This window comes from Limulus polyphemus, unplaced genomic scaffold, assembly GCF_000517525.1.
Source record: "Limulus polyphemus unplaced genomic scaffold, Limulus_polyphemus-2.1.2 Scaffold1308, whole genome shotgun sequence".
NCBI lineage: Eukaryota > Metazoa > Arthropoda > Merostomata > Xiphosura > Limulidae > Limulus > Limulus polyphemus.
The window spans coordinates 256,420-277,541 of record NW_013666918.1 but is presented as its reverse complement, the minus strand read 5'-3'; the positions used below and the strand labels follow the sequence as shown (position 1 = coordinate 277,541).

The 21,122-nt window shown below is 37.2% G+C and overlaps 1 protein-coding gene across 2 annotated transcripts in view; it reads left to right on the top strand.

Annotated features, from left to right (window-relative positions):
- Positions 1-21,122, top strand: part of LOC106463034 (mucin-12-like) — an 81,521-nt gene that overhangs the window by 10,798 nt on the left and 49,601 nt on the right. Inside the window, exons 2-3 of one of the 2 annotated variants that reach the window (XM_022390445.1) lie at positions 2,550-2,671; positions 20,695-20,885. In XM_022390445.1, coding sequence (XP_022246153.1) covers positions 2,647-2,671; positions 20,695-20,885 — 216 coding nt within the window. In that variant the 5' untranslated portion in view covers positions 2,550-2,646. The remainder of the gene's footprint in view (positions 1-2,549; positions 2,672-20,694; positions 20,886-21,122) is intronic. The other variant, XM_022390444.1, reaches the window with a different exon arrangement.

Genomic DNA, 21,122 nt, shown 5'->3' with positions numbered 1-21,122 from the left:
TATAAGAATCTGTAGAAAAAGCGTTCACCCGCTGGCTAATAATTCAGCACAGATTTGCAATCACACGTAGGCCTAGGACGCTTGGGCTATAGTAGATGATATAACTAAGTTAGATCTAATAATAATAATTTAGATAAGATCATAAGAATCTGTATAAAAAAACACTTACCTGCTGGCAAATGATTCATCAGAGATCAAGTAGACCTAGTCCGCCTAGCCTGCTAGTAAAGTTGCGTTGTAAATACGCGTACCTCCTAATAATAACGTTACAACTTACTATGTATAGGCCATTGTTAACAACCGGTTCGTGGAGGTCATTAAATTCTAAGAACAGGTTCACACTTAAATGCCCTTGGCAATATCTGATTTGCAAATTCCTCCACCTGTGTCAATGCACCCTCTATCCTTACACTGTATATAAGAACATCACTAAGATAATGTAATCACTTTTTCTTGACAAAGTGTTGGTCACGTTTTTTTCTGATGAAGTGCTGTGGTACGTTCTGTTCTGGATTGTGATTTTTGCATTGCCTTCTGGATTTCTGTATAATTATAATTTCCTTTATACACACATTATGTATATATAATTGGACGTGATGTTTGCAAGTATGAATTCCCATATTACTGTTGTCAGCATGGCGATTAATCCGACTTCTCCTATTTCTCCTGTCCGTGTTTTGATCCATTGAGAGATGGAGACATACAATCGGCCTGGGGGGCCTCTGAAGTTGCCTTTTCTGTTGACCCTGGTTATTCTGGGGAGAATTTGGATCAACCACCTCCTACTCCTTTTCTTCAATTAGTCATTTGGGTTATGAGATTTTGGGGCTTTTCTCTGTGACCTTTGAGTTTACTCCTCCCTTGATGGTGGAATGGTCGGGAGGGAACTATTTAGTTTTTCCTTCTTCAGCTGATATTCCTTGTTCATGGTGAGAGATTTATTGCTTTATTATGTGATGGAATAGATATACCTTGTACCCTCATTTGTTTGTTGGTATGCTTTGACTTTCCACCTCCAGTAGGATGTATTTTTTTTCAATTCCACAGACTAAAATTATTTAATTAAAGATAATAAGGAGGGAGTAATCTTCTCTTTCTTTTGCAGGGTCCCTTACATCTTGCCTTCACTGGATCCCAGTCTGTGGTGAGTGTTGCCCAGACAGGTGTGCTTTTTTTATCAATCTAATTCTGCACTAGTAACCCATTTGACTATACTTACTACTGGTTAAAACAGGCTCTGTAGAAATGAGGTGTTTCATAAGACCATCTAGGTGCTTACCAGTTGGTATTACCATATTATCATGGACTATCATGAGTAAAGCTAAAATGGATTCTGCCTATCCCTGCCGATCATCGGATTGAATAAATCGGGGTCAGTTTGCTTTTAAAAATTTAGAGTACTTGGTTCTTCTATTGCATTATTTTCAGAGCACTGTTCCTTAGGACTCCCCAGAATGCATTACCCCCCACATTCTATTAGTGGAACTAAGGAGTCCTTACCACACCTAGTTTCCAGTCACTTGGGTGGTGGACAGAAGCTTTTCCTCCAGAGTGTTTGAGTCTGTTCCTCCACTCTTGGAGAAGAGGTTGAAGCTGGGTGCCCTCCTACCCGAGTCCCTGGATGTTTTTTGCAGATGTCAGTAGGAGTGCCACCAGCCCTCATGGGAGCCTACTTGTAATACTGGTTCAGATTTGATCCTACGCTGTCTGGTTTGGGTGTGCTTGGCCCTTTTGAACAATTTAAGGTTGTATATTGTTCAAGGATGGAGGGCCACTATCTCCTCATAATTCCAAACTGGAAGTATGTTTGGAAGTTAACATTTTCCTAATTTGAAAATGTATTTCCAATAATACTTGCCTCTTCTGATACTCTCCTGCCCTTCCTCCCCACTAAGAGCCAGTGTTAGTAACTGGGATGGTGTAAGTCTTGAAAAAGTGATTACATTATCTGTGTGAGGTTCTTATATACAGTGTCAGGATAAGATGGTACATTGACGCAGGTGAAGGGATTTGCAAATTAGATATTGCCAAGGGCATTTAAGTGGGGTATAAAAGACTGGAGTATGCAAGACCAATGCTTAGATAGGCAAAGTCAACATTGAGAAATAGTTAGTGTCAGCGGAGGTTTCAATTTAGGAAAGTGTTAACCTTTGCATCACTCACAGTGTAATCTATTCTTGTTCACATGTACCCCATTACTATCTAGCTGACACATATTTGTCAATAAAATGTCAAACACTTTTGATGGAGAGATGGAAAAATCATACAATTTACATTGCTACTTACTACCTATATAGCAATCAGTTCTATCATATCCTGAAACAGCTGTTAATTAGTTGTTCATGAATTTGTAATAAGTGAAATCCTCAAATTAGCAACATAGGGAAAACATGTAAATAACTCTAAAATGGCTTAGGAGGTGATGAGTTAAATGTAAGTTAGTGTCCTTTCCTAATCAAAATAAATTATGAAAGTAAATCTAACATGCATCAGTGTCCAATGATGTCTCAACATTCATTTCTTGGATTCTTCCTTCATCCTCTTCTTAGTTAGTTACTCTCCTGCACCTGCTTCTCAATCTGGACCCTATCAGCATTTGGTCTCCTTGTGTGAAGTGATCCTGAGTTCCAAAGATGGATAGCTGTAATGAGATCAAAGAAACTTATTGGAGGTGAGTGGAGCATGACCAGAAGCTGATCAGTGATCCTGTCAGCTCCCAGACAAGATCTTAAATTGGTCTTGATCATCTTCATCTTGCTGAATCCTCTTTCTGCCTCAGCAGAACAGGCTGGTACAGACAGCAATAGGTGAAAGAGGCCACATATATTAGGTAGCTCCTCCTTGGCCCCAGAGTTCAGAGTCCAGAGCTAGCCTTTCTTGCTATGTCTGGTGAAATTAAGTAATAAAATAGGTGTGGAAAGTGTATCGGAGAGACCATCATGAGAATGTTATCAAAATTCCTGTTTTGAAATCATTATTTTGTGTTAATTTAAAATTATTTTATGTTATGCAGTGTTTTACCAATAATTGGTTACACAATAGGAATCAGGAGATTATTGCAGTCAGAATCGGTAGAATTTGTCGAATTTACCAATCACAGAAAAAAACAGTTGCTGAGAAATTAAAAATAATACTACCCATACCACTTTATTCCAAACAACAATCTTCTGATTTGTAAGTATGATTACAATCATGACTCTACTTTTTTTTTTGACACAAAACATTATTCACCATACAATAAAATATTATCAGTTAAAATATCTCTGTTTCTCATTTATCTACATAAATTGATACACTGAATGAAAGAGAGGTTAAAAACAATGCTCAGCACACACACATTTATTTATGGACCATACATTAGCAAACAGCACACACATTTATTTATGGACCATACATTAGCAAATGATCAATAGCAGCACCCTATATACAGAGGTAATGAACATTGTGTGCTTGCTGGAGATCTACATGGACTTTTCCCCTGAAGTTCTTGGGATGGTACACCATGTGGCTCCCCATTAGTACTGCACTGTGTATTAGTTCATTGTTTGGGGAGGTCAAGGAAGAGTGCATAACAACAGAGCAATTGGAAATTCTGATACAGTACATTACCTCTTCTCACATAAATAGCAATTCTTTTTCAGTGATGCCCTATATATGCAAAAATATTTATATGCGTGCCACAAGCCTTCTCTCTTCCCTCCATTGGAATTGATTGAATCCAATGCTTCTCTCATGCAAATCATCATTGCATCAACTCTCCACCGATAAGAGTGCAACATACTCGCATGTGACTCCCTATATTCAATTCTACTGAAATATCACTTCTCGTTTGGCAGTACTCCTGTTCAGACATTTTTTTTCTTTTGGTGCTCCTCATGTTAATCATGATTTTAATAGTTTATTTTCCGAAATGGGATTTCTTTTATATTGAAGTAATCTTTTAATTTTACGTAATTACCTGTCTTTATTTTTTTTCTCATACTTGCATATTTTACATCAAATGCTTTTGTTTGATTTACATATTCCTACAATGAATTCTGAGGTTCATTTCCACACTTCGGGTATTATACCTCTAGTACTATTTTCACAAGATGCAGGTGAGAGAGACCTGTCATTGGATTTCTCTGCTATTATTCATCATGAAATTGATCATTATATGGGTCAACTTTCTCCTGGACTTACCCCACCCAATCCTTCTGAACAATCCGAACCTGTTTGGGCTAAGAAAAATTTGACAGCATTTTTACACCACCAGATTTTGGTGTGTTTTTCCCTACCCCTCCTGCAGAATCAGCTAGGCCTAATATGACATTTTTCGACGTGATTTCTCAGGTATGTTATGTTTTATCACATTCCCCATTTTTCTATGATTCCTTATTACCTTCATGTTGGCTCGTTTGTCATCTTCGGCTGTCACTTTCCACATATGGTTTCACTGTAGTTGGGGTTTTCTAGGTCATGATGCGACCTTGTCCTGGGTACATTTGGTGCTTTTTTCTTTTCTGGATTTCTGTTTTTTTTTTTGTGATATGTTTTTGATTATGTAACTGAGACTTTGGAATCTCACGTGTAATCTGTGCATCAACACTCAACCCTTTCCTCTTTGGTTGGACGTTTGTTGCGTTTGTAGCCACAACATGCCCCTATTTCTTCCCATCCTAGTCCTTATCTACTTGTCCCTGTCCACTTCCAGGTGTTTCTCATCTTGTTGTTTTATTCAACCTTGATTGACATGTTGCCAACAGTACCAGAGACTATTCAGAGGGTTCTGGTCCAACAGGAGCTTGAATATATTATATTGATACCCTTTGGTGATCTTTCACTACAGTGCCATAGGTTCTTTGGTTTCTAACTTAGGGACTTGTCCTACTGCTTCTTTCTTCACCTCCTTTGTCCCTGGTACCCTTTTCCTTCCCCATGACTTGGGACTCTGCTACTAGCCTGTGTCTGTTTGAAAAGGTACAAGATTTTCTGTCTCTACAGGCCATTGCACCTGTTCATCATCTTTCTCCAGGCTGTTTGTTGTCCTTGTGCCAAACCGAAGACTGGCAATCTGTGCTGGGTTTGACCCATCTCATTTTCAATCTTCCCTATTTTACCTTGGAGTTGTTTTTCATAGTAAGGTGGACTATCGATGACATAGAGGAATGCTGCAAATGATTATTTGCATATCCTGATATTTCATTACACGCGACTCTCTCTTCAGTTTATTCTCCACAGGGTGGTTTCTCAGTTTCGTGCACTGCCCTTTGGACTTGCTTTGGCCCTGTATGTTGTGTTGGGCGTTCAGAGCATTTGTTCGTCACTTATATGCTCTCGGGTTGCATTTTCCTCTTTCTTTGGTTGACTAGCTACAGTTTGCTTTTCCAAATAGTAGTCTGCCTGTTACCCTTATCAGCTGCTTCTGGAGGTGGCTACAATGGGCTGTTAATCAAGTTGGAGAAGTTCTTACTGAGACATATCCAATATCTGTCCATTTGAGTGTTTTTCTTTTTTTACACACACATCTCAGTCAAGCCCACCCTTCTCCTCATTGATTTTGTTCAGTGGGTTTTCAGTTCGATTACAGCTCACAAAGTTCTTTCTCTTTTGGGGATGTGATCTTCCATGGTAGTCATTATCCCCTTAGGTCAGGCTCATATATGTATTCTTTCATGATCTTTTCATGACCAATGGAATTTCAAAGGGATCCTTTATTACCTTTTATTCTTATTACCCTTTATTCTACCCTTGTCGTTAATCGGCATTGGTGGTTAGATGTGACTCACACATCAGCAGGTGTCCTGCTTCCTGCTCCTCATACGGTTTCCCGCATTTCAAGGATGTATCTCTTTCAGGATGAGGGCATGTGTTGATCAACTGGAAGATTCAGGGTTTTTGGTCTGTAGTCGAGAGATCTTATCCTATCAAATTCCTGGAGCTTCTTGCTGTATGTCGTGTTTTGATTAATTTTCTCCATGTGGGCAGAGATAGTCTGCTAATGATCCATTCTTATCTCAATCACCAGGGCAGCACCCATTCACCATTCCTTGGTATTCAAACGTTGGATCTTCTTTTTAGGCTCACATGCTCAATATTTCTGTCATTGCATGTGATGTTCTGGGCACTTTTATGCTTGTTGAGGATCAGATTCCAGTCCAGACAACATTTGTCAGATGAAGTGGTCTCTTGATATTTTTGTTTTTCCAGTGGCTTTCATTTCAGTGGGGTACTGCTCACATTGAGGCTTTTGCTATGTCACTTAACCACAAATTGCCTTCGTTTTGGTCTCTGGTTCCCTGTCTTCTTGCTCTGGCTATCGATGTTTTCAGCCAGGATTGGACCAACACATTTATCTATCCTCCCATTCTCCTGCTTCTCTGGATGATTTCATTCATCCTTGACATTCTGTTCTGATAGCTCTTTCCGGGCTGTCTCGGCTATGGTTTCTGCAGCTTCTCCAGCTCCAACTTCCTCCTCCATTATCTTTTCCTTGGTCTTCCCTTTTTTCGCCACCCTCAGTCACCAGTGTTTCATCCATACCTTCCTGTCCTCTGTTTTCACACCTGTTTTTCCTCTGGTCATTGGCAAGGTTATCCAGCTTCTCCTATCAGTTAGTCTTTTTTTCTGGCTTGTATCATTTGCCATTCCTACATGGAAGTTCCTCAATGCAAATAGAAATTTTCCCTCATTGGTTTTTGTTTCCAGGGTTTCACCCCAAATCAACCCACTGTTCTTAGTCCTGCAGATTTTCTCTCTTGACTTTTGGATCAGATTTTTGGGTGGTCCTATCCCACACCTTTCTTTTTTTTCTTTTTCGTGATCCTGCAGGTATTTGCCTCTCCTATACTTTACCTGTGGATTTGTTTCTTCCGAATTTGTCATCCACTGTGGTGGACTGCCTTTCCGGATGGGGATATTAACGTGATCCTGCAATGCTTCACTTTGCCTACGTTTGAACCATTCTCCCAGTGCTTCTTGTTTCACCTTCTCTTATATTTTCCTTCCTTCTCCTATTTGACTGTAGATGACAGTGGTCTGTTTATTTGCCATGGATGTTTCTTGTACTCTTTATTCTCCTACATATCTTCTCCTTTATTCGGATCATTTTTCCTCCCTAACACTTCAGCAGCTCATGAGGATAACTCCTCCATTTATCTGCTTTCCATTCCTTCCATTTGACATCTTTATCCTTGCCTTTCTATGTCTTGTACATGCTCTTCTCTTTTATATTTTTCTGCATATCATCCTTCTGTAGTGTCTGTTCCCACCTCGTTCTTCTTTAGCCATTGTTCTCTATTCGTGTTCTCTCTCCTCCCTTCTTTGCCAATTAGGTTTGGATATTTGTTTGATTGGCTTCTTCCTTTTTATCATCTTCCTCCCGTACTTTGTTTCGAGTGTCTTCTTACCCAATTTGATACCATACCTTTTCATTGGCATTTCATCTTCATCATACTTTGGAGGTACTTCTTCGATTGGGTATGTGGACTACCCATGATACTCTTGTCTCTTATCATTTGAATCGAATCGTGATTTTCTTCCTCTTCAGGTTATCATATTCTTCCTGTAGCCATTCTAGAATTTCAGAATTCAATGAGACTTTGAGTTTTTTTCTTATTTTTCCTTTTCCTGTGGCGAGTCGTGTCTGCCCAGGTATTCTTTAACTGTTCAAATCCACACTGTCGAGCCATGTCGACTTGCATATTATAATTCCATGGCCATTCAATGCCCACTGCAGAGATGAGGTGTTCCACAAGATTGCTTGTAGGTTTATCCTCAGGACAGAATTGCTTCATAAGTTTACCCGGACAATACCCAATCGTGGACTACATGGGTAATGCAGAAACGGATAGTTGCCGATCCATGTCATGCCTTGTATTGAATGAATCAGTATGGTCTGCTTTTAAAAATAGGGTTTCATGGTACCCCGTTGCACTGTCTCAGGTGTTGTCATTCCTCCAGACTCTCTACCAAGCTTTCTCTCCTCATTTTATTCTAGTGGAGTTTGAGAGTCCTTACCACTTTCCAGTTTCATAACTCTCCACCAAGCTTTCTCTCCCCTTTTTATTCTAGTAGAATTTGAGGGTCTTTACCACTTTCCAGTTCCAAGCCACTGGATTGGTGGACCGTGGAGACATCCTCTTGAATGGGTTAATGAAATACAAACAAAAATAGAAATGGTTATAAAACCATTCAGTTGAGAGTACACCTCATTCAGGTGATGGTGTTCTTCTAGTGTATGTCATGTGATACCTTCTAATATGAAACATAAAATCAAATGGGAGTGAGATGTCAAAATTGCAGTTCACCCCTTCGATTGGGATCCCTCATCCTCTCCCCACGTGGATGTCAGTTCCCATTGGCCAGGTTTTGGATTGTAGTTGACTTGCCGGAGGTATGATCCTCTTTTCTACCACCACAAAAATGGTACCCAGCAGCTGGGTTTTGGAGAGTAGTTGACTTGCCAATGGTATGATCCTCATCCTACCCCTGCATGGATGTCGATTACCAGCAGCATTGGTTTGGGTGTAGTTGACTTGTTGTGTAGGGTCTGTTGCACCCTAGCCACGGGCACATCCTTTTCACTTTACTCACTTTTATAATTTCGGGGATTCAGTTTCATAAATATTGCATGGTTTGGATCACTTTCCAGCCATACTTCTTTCCCAATTGGATGTACTCCTCTGTTTTCCACCCATATATGTGACATCTTTCTACGATGGGCAGAGAGTATACCTGGTTCAGAAGTGGTGCAGTTCCCTGCATCAAATCTTAGAATATGACTATCTCATCTTAGGAAGTGTCCTTCAGATGCTTTCAAAGGATGCTTCTTTCTTTCCCTCCCTTTGGTTCCTCCACCAATTCAATATGGGATTCTAGTTATTTATGTGAGAGGAGGTAATGTACCATATGGGAAGTTATAATTTTCCTACACTGAAAGTGTATTTCTGATAGGTACTTACCTCCTCTCACCCTTCCTCCACACTGAAAACTGGTGCTTCCATTTTCTGCCAAAACTTGAAGTGATAGTTCAGTACAGTTGAATAGAGGGATTCACATGTGTCATAAGAGTATATCATAATCTTATTGGTGGAGAGTTGATGCATGGTGATTTGCATGAGTGACGCATTGGAATCAGTCAATTCTAATGGAGGGGAGATAGAAGGATTGTGCCATGCCTAAATTTTTTATGGATATATAGGGCAGCACTGAATGAGAATAGCTATTTGTATGAGAGGAGATGAGTACTTATCAGAAATACATTTTCATTGTAGGAAATTTATAACTTTGGAATGTCCCATTACTTTCCAATATGGTTTTTTTCTCAATTTTTTTAATTGCACATGTGCTCTTGGAGATGTCACTATAAGTTGAAAGTGGTAAATAAGTATGTCGTGATATAAAACTGTTTAGATTAGATATTATTGATTAATTTATTTTGTGAATGAATATTTTATTATTGTTTAGTTTTTGTTATAATAAGAGCTAAAAGCAGACTATTATAGGAGAGACAGAGAATAGCAGAAGAGAGTAAAGTTACAGGCAAGGAAAAGTTCGGCATGAAGTTAACTACCATAGAAGTGATAGTCTTAACGATTAACATAGGCTTAATATTTAATATGTTAGAGTAAGACTAACAGTAGAAAAGGAGACAAGAAGAATAACTTATTCCATCAAAGCGTGGTTCTAAAGCAATTGAGTCAGCCTGAGTGCATATTGACAAAAAGAATAGAGGATATTTTGAAGAAAGAACACCAAACAATTATGGTAACTCATGCCACAATTGTAAGAGAAACACACACACATTACTAGTGTGATAGTAATAGAGAAGATGGTTTGACTTATCAACTGCAATTCTAAAGCAATTGAATAGGCCCAAGTGTTTATGATATGCCCATAATCTTTATAGTGTGAAGAATTTGTTGTACATACATTTAACTTGTTCACTTGTAACAAGTGAAGTGTGTGCTGTTCATTTGTCATTGAATTTATCGCTAACAAGTCACAAACACCTACTGTAGAAGAATCCTAAACCCAACAACAACAAAGTATATATTTATAATATTAAGAATTATAAGTAAAATCCTTTTATTCTGACAATTAGCGAGCCACAGCCAGGATTATACAGTGGTAAATGGCAATAGAAGAAAACATGAATGACAGCAGAAATAAGTAGGCCTATATAGGCACAACTGTAGTAGTAACGATACTAGTGTAGAAATTACAATCACGCTATTAACCATGTCCAAATTTGATAAATTGAACAACGTCTTGGGTTAAAAGATAGGGAACTAGGAGAGTCTGTTAAACAACAACAAGAACTAGAGAGAGAGAGAGAAGAGCATAGGCAGAGAAGAGAGGAAGAAAAACTAAAAGTAGAAACTAGAAATAGAGAGAATGAGAATACAAATTGAGAAAGAGAGAGAAGAAAGACTAGAAATAGAGAGAATGAGAATACAAATTGAGAAAGAGAGAGAGAAGAAAGACTAGAAATAGAGAGAATAAGAACACAAATTGAGATAGCAAAACTCGCTCTACTAAGGAAGAAGGATCCAAGAATGACAATGGAGTCAGGGCCAGCCGACCCCAGCTGCCCAAATTTGATGAACATAAAGAAGTCATGGATGCTTTCCTGGAAAGATTCGAAAGATTCACCCAGTCAGAACTGGGACAAAGGTGACTGGGCAGTCTGTATCAGCCCACTTCTCACATGAAAAAGCCTACAAGTATATGCAGGAATGATGTCAGAAAAGCCATGGATTCTGACAACTTAAAAGTGGCTTTACTGAAACAATATGAACTTAATGAAAAAAAGTTTTTGTTGGAAGTTCAGAGGTGTCAAACCGACACTGGAGAAACTGTATTTCAGTTTGTGGCACATCTGTGATGATATTTCACAAGATGGACTGACATGGCCAAGTATGAAAATAGTTTTGAGGGACTGGCAGACCTATTAGTACAAGAACCATGTGTTCAACTGACATGTCACTGTTTCTAAAGGAGAGAGCACCAAAAGATGTAGACGAGATGATCAAGCTGGCAGAACAGCATATGGAAGCCCATGTAGGTAATATAACTGGCAAGTCCAAGAATGTCCAGTTAAATTGGAAACAATGATAGCTGACCAGAAGAGATGCTATGCATTGCAAAGGAGTGCAAGTCCATTACCAGCAAGCAACAGCAGAAACTTCAATATAAAGCATCTGGAGCTATTTACAAAGACAGTGCTAATAAGAAACAAGAAAAGAGTGACTGGCACTATGGATGCTGCTGCCAGAAGAAAAAGAATCAAGACTACTTGTCAAATTCAATACAAGAAAGCATGATCGATCAGTGCACGGCTAAAGTTAGCAACAGGATCAACAGTGCCAATAGTGATAGGAGCATGTGACAAATATTAAGAAGTGCCAACAAATCATGATATGCCAATATGTGAATATTATGTTGGGGACAAGAAAGTGAAGGTTCTACGAGACACTGGGTGTAGTAGTGAGAACCAGTTTAGCATCAGATGACAGGCAAGATATGCCTGTTTGTGCTAATTGATGAGACAGTGAAAATGTTGCCTATAGTAAAAATCAAGGTGGATAGTCCATATTATGTAGGAGACATTTAGGCTATGTGTATCAAAGAACCAATACATGACTTGGTGATAGGAAACATACCAGGTAGTAGAAATTTGGAGGAAGTAGACAGAAAGAAGATTGATGAAGTATCTGCAGTCACTACCAGAGCACAAGAAAAGAAGAGCAAACAAGACATCAAGCCTCTGCAAGTGTCAAAAGACAATATCCCAAATTTAGGTTTGCAGGAACTAAAGGAAGCACAGAAGAAACACCCTTCACTAGAAAAACTTTGGGATGATGCCCATAAGAAAGTCAAGCACAAACAAAGTGGAAAGATACTTAAAGAATAGAGGATTGGAAGGGAGTTCTATACCAAATCTGTCAAAGCAGTTATACTGGGGAAGTTAAACAGATCATGGTACTAACAGAATACCGGACTCAAGTCATGAAGTTGGCTCATGAATCAATTCTGGGAGGATACCTAGGAACAAAGAAAATGTCAGACAGAATCACCAGTAACTTCCAATGGCTGGGAGTCATCGAAGATGTGAGTACATTCTGTAGGTCATGTGACATCTGCCAAAGGACAATACCTAGAGGGAAGGTAGCCAAAGTGCCATCAGGGGAGATGCCTCTTATAGGAGAGCCATTCAGCAGAGTAGCTGTGGACTTGATCAGACCACTAATGCCTGTGTCTGACAAGGGCAACCAGTATGTTCTGACAGTAGTTGACTATGCAATATGTTATATGGAAGTAATAGCACTGGTGAAGATAGAGACAGAGAGTAGGAGAAGCCCTCCTGGAGATATTTTGCAGAGTAGTCTTTTTGAGAGAAATCCTGAGTGACAGAGGGACCCAGTTTACTTCAGAACTGATGCAGGAAGTGTGCAGACTCATCAGGACTCGGCAACTCTTTACCACCCCGTACAATCCTAAATTTAATGGACTCTGTGAGAGAGTCAGTGGAGTTTTAAAGAACAGACCAAAAAAGATGTGCCAAGAGAGACCACATGACTGGGACGGGTACTTGCAAGCAGTATTATTTGCTTATTGAAAAGTCCCACAAGCAAGTACAGGATTTTCACCCTTTGAATTACTGTATGGAATAACGATAAAAAATCCGATGCAAATATTGAAAGAACTATGGAAGGGAGGAGAAGAGTCAGAAGTAAGTAACACGTATCAGTATGTGTTAGACCTCAGAAGCCGACTGGAAGAGACCTGTCAACTTGCTCGACAGAGCTTGTTTGCAGGTCAAGGCAGTCAGAAGCATTTGTGTGACAAGAAGGCTAAGGGTTGACGTTTCAAGGTCGGACAGAAGGTCTTAGTTCTGCTGCTCACAATCCACAACAAACTCACCCTGTAATGGAAAGGACCTTTTGAAGTACAAGGAGTACTCAACAGAATGGATTACAAGGTGAATGGGAAGACCAAGATCTACCATGCCAATATGTTGAAGAAGTATTTTGGGAGAGAAGAAGAACTAAAGGGTGTAGCTAATGATACAGAGCTAGATGTTGCAGGTGTGGCTGTCATAGATGTAGAATCTGTATATTATTTATATTATATATAAATCTATATATTATTTTGAAAACAAGTGAAGTACGTCCTGTTCATTTATTGTTGAATTTATTGCCAACAAGTCACAGACAACTACTATAGAAGAATCCCAAGTCCAACAATGACATAGTATATATTTATACTGTTAAGAAATATAAGTAATAGCCTTTTATTTTGACTAGGTATATACAAATATTTACAAAATAACTAATTTATTGGAGAGCTATGGAACTTTCCATTTCATCATTTGACAGTTCCATTATTTATGAATATGCATAGTTCCAAGAAGTTACCTCAAAGTTAGGGCTGGCTCGACAAATATGGTTGCTGATTGGTTGGATTGCTTCTGAATGATAAAAACTAGATATTTTGGGTTTTTTGAGTAGGAAGCAAATGGTTGAAAAGCAAGAATCACGAAGGTAGGCAATTGTTATAACTGACTGCGCGTTGCACCTGTAACCAACAGGGAAGCGTATATGTCTTTATTGACAGTAAAAACTAATATTTCATGAACTTAGACAAGTCTCAAAAGTGACAAAGTATAAGTGTTGATATTTGAAACACATTTGATGAAAGTACATGTCTTAAGCTGAAAGGTGATAAATTTTATATAATTCAACCAGCATGATTTGGGTTCTCTTTATCATTATACATTTAAAGTAGTCATTTATTTTGATTTTTTTTTAATATTGGAAAGTTGATCAGTAATTATGCAATAAAGATACAATTAGGAGAATTTTTAATAAGGCCAATGAAATGAAAAATCTTTCGGTAACTGGTTTGAAGATTTCTCTCTCTACAAACAAAAACTTTTAAATGCTGTCACTTTATTTAACCTTTGGTTGGAATACTTTGTTTTAGAAAGGGATTTAGTTCAAAATGTGTAAGAGTGATACGAAAAGTCTTCAAACTTATGGCTGAGTGAATGATGAATTTAGGCAATGAACCTCAACAATTTGTTTGTTACCCACAACGGTCACATAACAGTATGTATCGATTCTGTACTTGCTCGTTCAAGTAAATAAGAGATTGTGATTTTTAAGCATGGCACATTTATTGATAACTTAAACCATTTCAAATTTAATGAAGCTTCAAAGTACTACATTCTCTGTACTCATTACAGTTTTTAAGGTTAAACTGTTAACAATAGTACGCAATGACATCATCAACTTTATTGTACATAGCACACATTCGGGCCGATTCTGACTATATTGGTAATCGATCATTTCCGATTGTTGAATGATCAGTAAAACTGTAATATTATGTTTTACTTTTCTTTTTCTTGGCTACTGAAATCTGCAAAGTTGGATTCAAAAGTGCTGACATAAAAGAACTTGTATGTACATCTTTCAAATGTGTGAGCATTGATGTAGGCCTTGATGTCATATATTAAAAGTTAAATAAGTAGCATTGTAATTTAAAACAGTAGTCATTTTTATAAAAGTTCAAGTAATCACTCAATATTTCAGATTTTTTAAATAAAATTTTATATATCAATTCCATTACACTGATACAGAAAGTTTGAATATTGGACAAAGTGATGGCATTATTATTAATGAAAGTGCATTTCCTCTGAATACATGAGCATTCATAGTGACAAGTGTTTGTAAGTTTGGAAATGTCCATTTATGTATTGTCATAAGTTCTGCTTGGCTAAGAAATGCTTAGATCAATTTATGTTGATTCAATCTTTTAATGGCTAATTTGATTTTAAGGGGCCACATGGGCTACCTAGCAGACACTTGGCTCCCAGCTCCTGCTAATTTTGAGCCCTGCTTTCTCTTGTGACACTGTCAGTGTAGTGCAGGTTACCCCTCTTATTAATAGCTCATGCTTCTTGTGCCCTTCTCATGCATCCCGAGACTTTTCAGTATAGTTTAAGTGAACACACACACACACACACACTATAATACTGTGCCCTCCTCCTGCAACCACAATATCTTCAGTTGAGTTGAGATGAGCACTTACTTTACCATACCATGGTATATGATTGATGTGCCCTCCTCCAGCAGCAAGTACATCTTCGATACAGTTGAGATGAGCACACACTATATGAAACCATAATACATAACTGTTGTGCTGTCCCCCTACAGCCAGTGTCTGTTTAGTAGAGTTGAGGTGAGCACACACTATACGAATCCCAACTGCTTGTCTCATGTGCCCTTCTTCCACAGCTGGAGTTTGTCCCACAGAGTCTGACAGAAGAGTTGAGGTGTGCACAACATACTGTATGAATTGTTACTACATAGCTGATGTACCCTCCTCCTACAGGTGGAGTCTGATGGTAGAGTTGAGTTGAGCACACCCCAACCATACTACACATATTGGCTATCCAACTGCTTATGTGCAAGTGCTCAGATGGTTGTGTTGTTATTCTACCTGGGCATGAGACACATGGGGCTTGTTTGTCTCTTCCCCTGTTTCTTTTCAGGCAAAGAGTATACCTTGGCCTAGATGTGATGTGCTTTCTTATGGGTGTGCCTCTGCCATCAGACATTCCATGGGCTTCCTATGAGCACTTTCTAAAGGGAGCTGATCTAGGTAAAATTTGCACTGCTCTTCTACCACTTCAGTGTGTAATTCTAGCTAAAGTGTGTGGAGATTATGTGAGTTATCACTTCACAAGTTGACATGTTTCTTACCTAAAAGTATATTTCTGATAGACACCAGCACACACATTCCCACCCATCCTCCCCATTTCTAGTGCACCTTTATTTTCCTTTCTTCATAAAAGAGTGAAGTTATCACAAGTGCAAGTGCATAGGGGAGCTATTGTGCATGGAAGGCATTTTGCACATGAAGTGAATATCTATCAGAAATACATTTTCAGGTAAGGAAAATCTTAACTTTTTTAATCTTAAATTTTGTACATGAAAATGTCTCGTACATGCAAGGCAACTGCATTGTTTAAAATTTAGAAGTAATGAAATGTTTGTTCACTTATCAGTGACCTTTTGCAACAATACTGTGTAGTGTGTATGCATTTCCAAACTTGTTATTCCAGACAATTAAGTATTATTTTTATAAGCATGTCATGACAGTTTTTCTGGTGTTACAAACATAACTCGTACACAAAATAACACAATGTAGAAAATAACATTTATATTTTATTTAAAATTACAGAAACTAAGAAACATAATGCAAATTATACATTAGGAAGTAAAAACGTAACTTAAATATCATAATGCTTAGATCCTCACTTAAAAAATAACAACTTAACATCAGTCTGTTTAAAGTTCTAATGACTATTTTTCACAAAAGTTAACAGTTAATAGCGTTAAATATTGCTGCTAAAGAAGGTTAACATTCTCTGATGTTGGATGTTTATTATTAAGCACAAAGCTACACAAAGGGCTGTCTGTGCTCTGCCCACCATGGGTATCAAAACTCAGTTTCTAGCGGTATGAGTCCACAAGACATACTGCTGTGTCACTGGGGGGCAATGTTCTCTGAATCCATTATGACTCATCTGGCTTTCAAAATATAAGATGCACTACTAAACAGACTTTCTGCAGGGGTGCTGGTTGCTGGAATGACCAGATACTTAAGTGCAAGTCTACTAAGTTGTGGGTAAAAATGAGCATTATCTGCCCAGAATCTCAATGGGTCACCTTATAGATGAAGAGAGTGAGTGGTCTTATACATATTCACTAGCTTTTCAGCAATCATTATTCTGGATTTTTCTTTACTGTGGGCATGTTTTTATTCTTGTAAATAGACTCGGCAGCTTTAAACCAGCACTGGTCTTTTTCTTCGTTGATAGTTTTGAACTTCCTGGACACTGAAACTATGCAAAGGTGTCCCTTTCCCAATGGACTGACTTTGCTCATTTCCTCTGAACAGCTGAGTACATGGTGTCAAAAATCAAATAACTTCATTCTTTATCATGTTACACACTTTTCTTTCCTCATATTCATTCAAGGATGACATATCTTTTAAGTCTGACATACAGAGAGCATGCTTTTATCAGAATGTTAACAGTGGAAGCTGATGTGTATATATTTCCAAGAACCTCAAGCATTGCTTGTTTAATCAATGCTATCACTCCTGAGTCATCTTTGGCTGATCCAAGAGGAGTTTTTAACTGATGCAGTATAGGTAACAAACTTAATATAGTGACATAAGATTCACTGCTGAATTCATGAGTAAGTTGTGAAAGAGGCTTCAAAAGTTCAACCAGCATTTCCAAATTACTCATTTTTAATTCTGACATTAGCTCTAGTGTATCCAACTTCATTAGTGCTGCACATATAGTAGCCATTGCTGCTATGCAGTTCTTTTCAACATGGCAAAAATGCTGTTCTACCTGGTCTTGTAATGGAGGATCAGCTTGTGTTCTGATAACCAAGTTCTTTATGCTTGCTTACCAGACAATGTTTGGCAATAACACTTCAGTGGAAATTCCCAACTAACATAGAACAGCACATGATCACTCAATCATTCCTGTGTTTAGTCTTTTCTTGATAACTAAGTTCAAGATATGGCCACAGCATAGTATTAACTTTTAATACATGTTACTAATAACTTTCACACAGTTGGAAGCATTGTCTGACACAATTACTTCAACCTCATTCAAGATATTCCAACTTTCTAGACACTGAGTAACAGCTTGAATTATAACTTCAGCAGTGTGAAGTGGTAGAAGCTCATGGTTTTTAAGAATATAGCTTTTCAAAACCATGTGTTGGCTTATGAAATGAACACTCAAACTAAGATACTGGTCATTTGCTCTAAAGGTCCACATATCAAAGTAATGATCACATCACTTGTCTTAGAAAGTTGGTCCATAACAACTACTTGAATGCTGGTCTACAGTTTTGGGATAAAATTCCCACTTAATTCTTTCCTTGACAGTACTTGGTATTTTGGATCAAGATATTCCCGCAATATTACAAAGTCAGGTTCTTCCACAATTTGCAATGGATGCATACCCTTAACTGTGTATTTTGCTAATACCTTTGTTACCTTTTCCTGCTTCGAATTCTCCTTAGGATTCTTGGTATCAGTAGCTAAAAGCTCTTGTATAGTTGACTATCTTTTCCGTGATTGTTATACAGATGTGGAAGTTGCAGTAGTGTAACTAATGTTGATGGTACTTGATGTTTGTGGTTTATTTAAAGCCATTGTTGCTACAATTTGAACTATAGTGCTTTGGTGCATGTTTCTCTAAATGCAGCACTGTGAAGAAGTTGTAAATAGTTTTGCATATTGTAGTATTGCCACTGAGTTTCAGCACTGCTCCACAGTGTATGCATACATATTTATTATGACAGTTTTCCTGATAGCTGAAATGTTTCAATACAGTGATTTACATTTATTTCCTAAAAGATTCAACTTTGCAAAATGATCAGCAACGTTTTCACTACTCTGCTATGCCATTTGCTAATGATTTCTTTGTATACACATTATCACTTTATGACTCTGAAGTTAACACGTGTAATATGGGATTTCACTTTTATGAGCAAATAGCCTGTGGATTGGATGTACGTTTGAGAAGATTTTTAAGCTACTAACTTTTAACCAATTTTTGTTAATAGTAAGGAGTGCTGCATGACCAACAAGAGTTGAGAAAATAGTACAGGATTGTTACCAAAAAGTGAGATACTTATTACTCAGCAAACTAATTCTTCATTGAAATATTGTTAAAGAAAAGAGTATAGAGTTGCTACAAAGAACTGGGATATCTGAAATTAATACACTATTTAATAAATAAACTCATTCTTCATTAAAACATAATTGTCCTTAGGATTTCATGAAATAATACTGCAAAAGATTCTTGTCAGTGGTGTTACAGTGTGATAATATATAACTCAGTGAAAGTAAATTCACTCTGATCCTAGAAAAACACACTGAAATGAACAGTCGAAGTAAGGTACTGGTCATTTGCCCTAAATATCCACATGTCAAAAGTAATAACCAAAGGGGTATCACTTGTCTTAAACATTTGTGGTTCAATTAAAGCCATTGTTGCTATAATTTGAATCATAGAGCTTTGGTGCATCTCTTGCATTTTGGTCTTTCTTGATAACCAAGTTCAAGGTATGGCCACAGCATGGTATTAACTTTTGATGCACTGGGAATTTCTTAAGACAATCTTTACATTCCTGAAACTTTTTTCTGAGTTATATTTAATGAGTACAATTGGCAATGGCCAAATACTCTTGACTTGGGTCCTTTTGCAATCAACTATTTCCACTTTGAGGAAAAAGTCTAAGGATATCAGTTACACACCTCAAGTCTGGAATAGGATAATCAGGTCCTTTACTGTTAATATGAAAGAGGTGAGAAAATAAATTACAAATTTGAAATAACATGAAATTAGATAATCTATCTGGGCATTTATCTTTCTACTAATACAGCTATTGCAGTTTTTTTATTTACTTAATTTTCCAAGCAGAGTTCATAATTTTTACACCTTTGGACCATAAAACACAGTTCAGATTAAACAATGCAATCAATTTTACATTTTAATGAAAATAAAATACTCTCAATTCACCATAGTGGTTAGTGGATAAAACAGTGATAAAATGAATACAGTGGGGATTGAACATTCACAGTCATTATCACACATTTCACAACTGTATCAAATTACTATATGCAACCATAAGCTATGTCAACATCAGTGTCATGCCAAACAATTTAAAATATTCAAACAACAATACTTACAATAATAATTAGTGTTTACAAACTTACTACTGTATACTAAACAGTATGGTGTCTGAGGTGTTATCAAAAGAAACTGTAAGGTAAATTTGATCAGATTCAGTACTGTACAGTTCTATCAATCATAACCTTATTTGCACATTTTTGAGTTTTACCAGTATTCAGGCAAACATACATTTACAAATTATTGTAATTAAACTACTTCAGCAGTATTTTATACATGTTTATTGACAATTATTTGTTATTTGAAAAACATGATTAAGAGTTGATAATTCCAAAACACTGTTCATATGGTACTTTTGGCTACTGACTCAACAAGTTGGTTGCTCTTTTGTGTCGGTAGTAATGTGGACCATCTTTCAAGAGTCAAATCTGAACTCTGTTTAAATATCAAATATTTGTATAATGCATAACAAAGATACAAGATTAGCCTGAGCTTCATACATAGTCTTGTCCACTGTTTAATGTATGCTGACTTTTACCACAAACTCTTCACAAAGTTACATGTATCATGAAGCAAACAGTAAAAGTTTATAATGTGCCTTTCTTTTGTTGTTGCATTACTTCATCACTTCTTGTACTGTTAAAAATGTGCCTATGAATACAATTCATTGTTGTTTATTCTAGTCATCAGTCACTGCTCTGTCATATATCAGCATTTTTAAATAACTGAAACAGTCACTATTTGCATGTAGAAAGTACATTTAAGTTTAAGAAAATTAAAGTTTGTGATTACAGCTACAAATTTAGGTAGTGCTGGGTGGGGTCTGTATGGACAAATGAAAATGTTTAACTTTGCACAGACATTTTATGTACTGTATTTTCAGCTAATAGGGACACTTATTGTACCTTGTTAGACTTTTAATATTGTGTTCTTAAGTTTGAGTGATTTATGTCATAGGAATATTGTTTTGAACTTTTCAGGTTTAAGAATCCTAAGATGCAGTGACCACTGTGATATAATAGGGCTCATCAAAGGTGAAAAAAAGTTTAAAGGAGCCCACTGGCATTGCTACAAATGTAAAAATGGATTTAATCGTAGGAATGAAGCCATCAAGCATTACAAAACACATTTTCGACATCCAGGAACAACATTTCAAATTCATATATCTCAGGTAAGCCAAAATGTTTTTTTTTAACCAAGCTTGATAAATTATAGTTGAATTATATGGTATTGATGTAGTAATATATGATTTTTTAGTTCTTCAAATGTATATATAAAACCTAAAAAAATATATTTTGTTTCATATCCTCCATGTGCAAAATTTTTAAAGGCTCTGCAACCTATGTCAAGCAGCAGCTTAGTACAAAGGTCATAACTAGAAGAGATAATTGTTTGCTTTACTTCTTTA